This window comes from Pholcus phalangioides, unplaced genomic scaffold (genome assembly GCF_987345545.1).
Source record: "Pholcus phalangioides strain wild (caught in Gottingen) unplaced genomic scaffold, Ppha-v1.0 ptg000003l_1, whole genome shotgun sequence".
In the NCBI taxonomy this organism is placed as follows: Eukaryota; Metazoa; Arthropoda; class Arachnida; order Araneae; family Pholcidae; genus Pholcus; species Pholcus phalangioides.
Genome location: NW_028301596.1, coordinates 4,334,522 through 4,338,692, shown reverse-complemented (window position 1 = coordinate 4,338,692; position 4,171 = coordinate 4,334,522). Strand labels below are relative to the sequence as shown.

The following is a 4,171-nucleotide window of genomic DNA, read 5'->3' as shown; positions in this document are numbered from 1 at the left end:
TATGTCATTTATTACTATATGTGATATGATAATTACTATGATTATCTGATTACTGTGATTACTTTGATAAATTCAGCAGTATCAGTAAAATGAGGGATATTTCTGTCTGGACCCAATATATTTAAAGCCTCGCAAACAAACTAATTGAAGACTGAGTACAAGTTTGATGTTTCGTCTCTCTAAATTAAAAGGTCAGAGATTTTCATGTTAGCCCTCTTGCATATGAGACAACATTTGCAGAGTCTGTCATACAGTTGTTTCAATGATGCAAAAGATGCTGTACAAAAATTGTCAACTGAAACATCAAAGTTCAGGTAAAAATAGCACTTGCCATCATTTCTTTGATTCAACCAGTTATTTCTGATATTTTTTAACAAATACACACTATAACAAAAAATAGTGGTCTCGATGGACACTGAGGCTGGGGATACATATATAAATTCTTATGTGGCTTTGTGAACAAGCTCATTGCTTTTCTATTGATAGCATTGTTATCAGTGACAACCCCAATAACTGTGAAACCAATATTTTCTAAACCTAAAATAACTTAGGATAACATTACGTAACAATACATGATTTATCTTGAACACAGGTAAAATATGCACAACTTCTTTAAAAGGGGACATTAGGCTGGAAACTATAAACACAAAAGCACTCTTCGCAGCTTCTTCTGTGTTGAAGGCCATGCCAACAACAGAACCTCCCTTATATTCAAAATAAGGTTTTATGTAAATTTCGTCAACAAGAAAAATAACTTTATCTGCATCAGAAATATATTTTGCTCTGGCTTTTATGTACATCAAGAAATTTTGACTCACCTCCTCGGTTGGTGAAACTGGTAGTCGCTGACTAATTTTCCTCAAAGTTGATGGATGAGGCAGTATTATTTTATTGCTAGATCTTATAAATTTGTGCACTTGTGGCGAAATTGAATGTAACAGAGTAGCAAATATATGATGTCATTAGAGTATTTCAAGTTGTTTTTTGCACAACGACCAATCTTAATTTGTTCCTCTATAAAATTTATCAGTAATTCATTTTCACCAGTCTTCAAAGAAGACAGAGCATCATTGAAGAAATCTATTTTAGAGGAATTTTTTCCTCACACATAGGATTCATACTTTTAAGTGTGTCTAATATATCAATTAAGTCATTGAAATTTGTGAACTTATATGGGAGGGTAAATTTTGAAATTCTTTTCAATGCAATACTTTTTAGATAAACAGAAACATTAAGATTACTTACAACCACTGAATGCGAAATCTGTGGATATGGTTGTATATCCAAATGATAAACACAAAATTTTTCACTGATTCGACACTTCATAAAAATTGTCAAGACCAAATGTTTCAACACATCACTGTAGATCTTCCATACTGCTGATTTGTTGCTGTTGAGAAAATGTTGCTGCATCAGTCACACTTTCCTCAAGGGCCGTTTTTAAGCGTTCATTCTTTCAGTGTTTTTTGTAGTTTGGAGATAACCTTCGTTTAATTGGAAGTGTCATAGAAGTTGAGGGATATCCTTCGAAGAGGCATGGCACAGCGTTCTTTCTTCTCTTAATTTTCAACAGAGCTGCTAAAGTCTTACCACTTTTATCATCAAAAGCCGAAGATTTTGTTACCAAATCCGTGGCCAGAAAATGCAGTTCACATACCTAGACATAAAATAAGCATAATCAGACTGATGGCTATTGGTAATAACATGAAATTAATTTAGTCTCTGACTATTACTTGTTCTCCATAAGAGATGGGACAAATAACCTGCTGCTAAATTATATATAATATACTATTATTATAACTAGTTAAATACTAGTTCATAAATTATATGGTGCATTACTAGTTAGGAGTAAATAATGATTTACATTTCCTTGATTGGATATGAAATTGTAATTAATTAAAAACAAAAATCATTTGGTAATATTAATGTACTATGATGTATCATTGTCAAATTTTGTCAGTATCATGGCAATATCTCCCAATTACCAGTTTTTCAATATCTATTGAAATAAAAAAATTAATTATTAAGTTATAATACTTAAAATTATAAATATTAATTAATAAATACTTAAAATTCAATATTTAAAATTACCAATAATTTCATTTCTTAATTAAAAACACTAATTTCATTTACAATTGTGATGAATTTTAAGGGAATTAATATTCGGCCACGAAATATTTGATATCTGGCCAAAACATTATCTGAATATTTGGTACTCGGTTATTCCGCCGAATCACTATTTGTCCCATTTCTTCTTAATATCGGAGTTGATTTTTTTGCATTCCGTTGTATTTTTCTTTAATTTTTCTTAAAGAATAAAACAATATAATGTTTACGAAATGAGCACTTACACTACTGCGATCATTCAGTACGAAGTCCTTTCTTTGGATGGAATTCAACCACTTCTTCTTCAGATCTTCACATTTCGGAAAATGAAATACAGATACTTTTGGGTCAGACATATTTCTATAAAAAAATATCTAATCGACGACCACGTGCCTTCGTTAATGGCGATTTCTTGGGAGAAGCAGAGCGTGGATCGGGGGAGAATACCGAGAAGAAGAAATTCTCTTTCTCGTTTAAGCCGGAGTGTGGTGACGTCACAGCATAGAAAATATCGCGGGCGAAGGCCTTCTACTCTAGAAGGTATTGACCAGACCCCCAAGTCCCCCCCCCCCGCTACGCCCAGGGTCCCATGGGTTGAGATGTCTCTGGTTTTACAGACAGCTCTGCTGGATTCTGTAAAAAAGTAATTACATTTTTCCCACACCATATTTCAATGGAAAGTTTTATTTCTCCCATAGGCATAGAATAAATAATTTATTCTTTAGGGGCCATTCATGTATTACGTAAGCAAATTTTTAGCCATTTTTGACGCCCTCCCCTAACAGCAAAATTTCGCCATCAGTTCTGCCCCTCTGAATCCTAACTCATATTTCCATAAAGGGTGGTTGATGACGTACGGATTATGCAACCCCCCCCCCTCCTTCCTTGTCATCAAAAGTCAGCAAATCGGAACCCACCCTCCCCCCATCGATTATGACGTAATACTTGAACGGCCCCTTAGCTCTATGATTTCTTCACAGCTCTCTGTAGCCCCCTTTACCACTTGTCGCGGTTCCCCTTTTCATCTCATTTCACCCGTGACCCCCTTAGAATATCCCAGGATCGCAAGGGGGGAGGGGCAATATGGCCCCAGGTTGAGAATCACTGCTCTAAAGTAATAAAGGAGATTCAGAGGTGTTGCAAGAAGTTGAAAACACGGTTCGTCCTGGTCAGAATTTTCCGTGACACTGAGGTACAATAGAAACGGTGATAATACTAGCGCAAAGTGCATTGCTATTGCAGGATTTTTCTCACCGAGAGTTACACACACTTCGTCACTCATACGGTCACTCCCGATCCACTCCCTTTGTCACTCATAATGATCCCACTCACCCACCCACTCGGACAGTCTTATGGTCATTCCCCCACTCACTTGGTCTCTCACACAGTCAGTCGCTTACTTGGTCACCCATATGATCAGGGCAAATATGCTGGGGACGAAACGCCAGAGGGGCGAAATTTCCGTAAATCGGATAAATACGGTATTTTTGTGCACGATACAAAGTACAACTTATGCAAATTCTAAAAGTACCAATCTCATGGGAAATTTTTCGGGTGTACAAAAACAAAAGCACAGTGAATAAGTTGCAATGCGAAAAAGTTATCCTTCCTTTCCATTTCATCTAAATATGCATAACAGTAATAAGTGCCATTTTCTCTTAGATTCGAGTATCATCATACCATACGTAATACAATCGTATTCATGCATATATTACTGCTAAAGCCCGAAAAGTGGCCGATTCGCGAAGCGGCCGGAGACCCTGGCCAAAGTTCAATACGCTTTAAGATGGTCGAAGCGTAAGACGATCCGATACTCGCCAAATCCATCTTCTTCATCGCCAACGTTTGATACGTGGCTATATATAGAAACTGTATTGGATTAACTCCATGTGACGAGAGGGAAAAAAGAGAAATTTGAGGGAAAAACTACAAAAATAATGATGTAAACATATAGTGGTTTTCTGTCAAATTTTGAATAAAAAAATTATTACCGAGTCGTGACCGTGATATGATGGGTTACCATATCTAACGGTTACCAATTATCACGAAAAAAATACACAAAAAT

At 35.9% G+C, this 4,171-nt stretch overlaps 1 protein-coding gene across 1 annotated transcript; it reads right to left on the bottom strand.

Moving 5' to 3' along the window:
• LOC149087924 (uncharacterized) lies at window positions 1-2,539 on the bottom strand. The gene is made up of 2 exons (XM_089252597.1): window positions 2,352-2,539; window positions 1-1,657 (listed from the first exon to the last, which is right to left on the bottom strand). Exons 1-2 carry the CDS (start codon window positions 2,460-2,462, stop codon window positions 1,457-1,459), a joined length of 312 nt encoding a protein of 103 aa, XP_089108723.1. The 5' UTR covers window positions 2,463-2,539; the 3' UTR covers window positions 1-1,456.
• Between the last annotated feature and the right edge of the window lie 1,632 nt (window positions 2,540-4,171).

Bases quoted from the DNA above. Each gene is read 5' to 3' on its own strand.
- LOC149087924 (XM_089252597.1), bottom strand. From the start codon at position 2,462: ATGTCTGACCCAAAAGTATCTGTATTTCATTTTCCGAAATGTGAAGAT. The intron at 1,658-2,351 runs GTAAGTGCTCAT...TTTTATGTCTAG, and splicing joins TACTGAATGATCGCAGTAGT to GTATGTGAACTGCATTTTCT.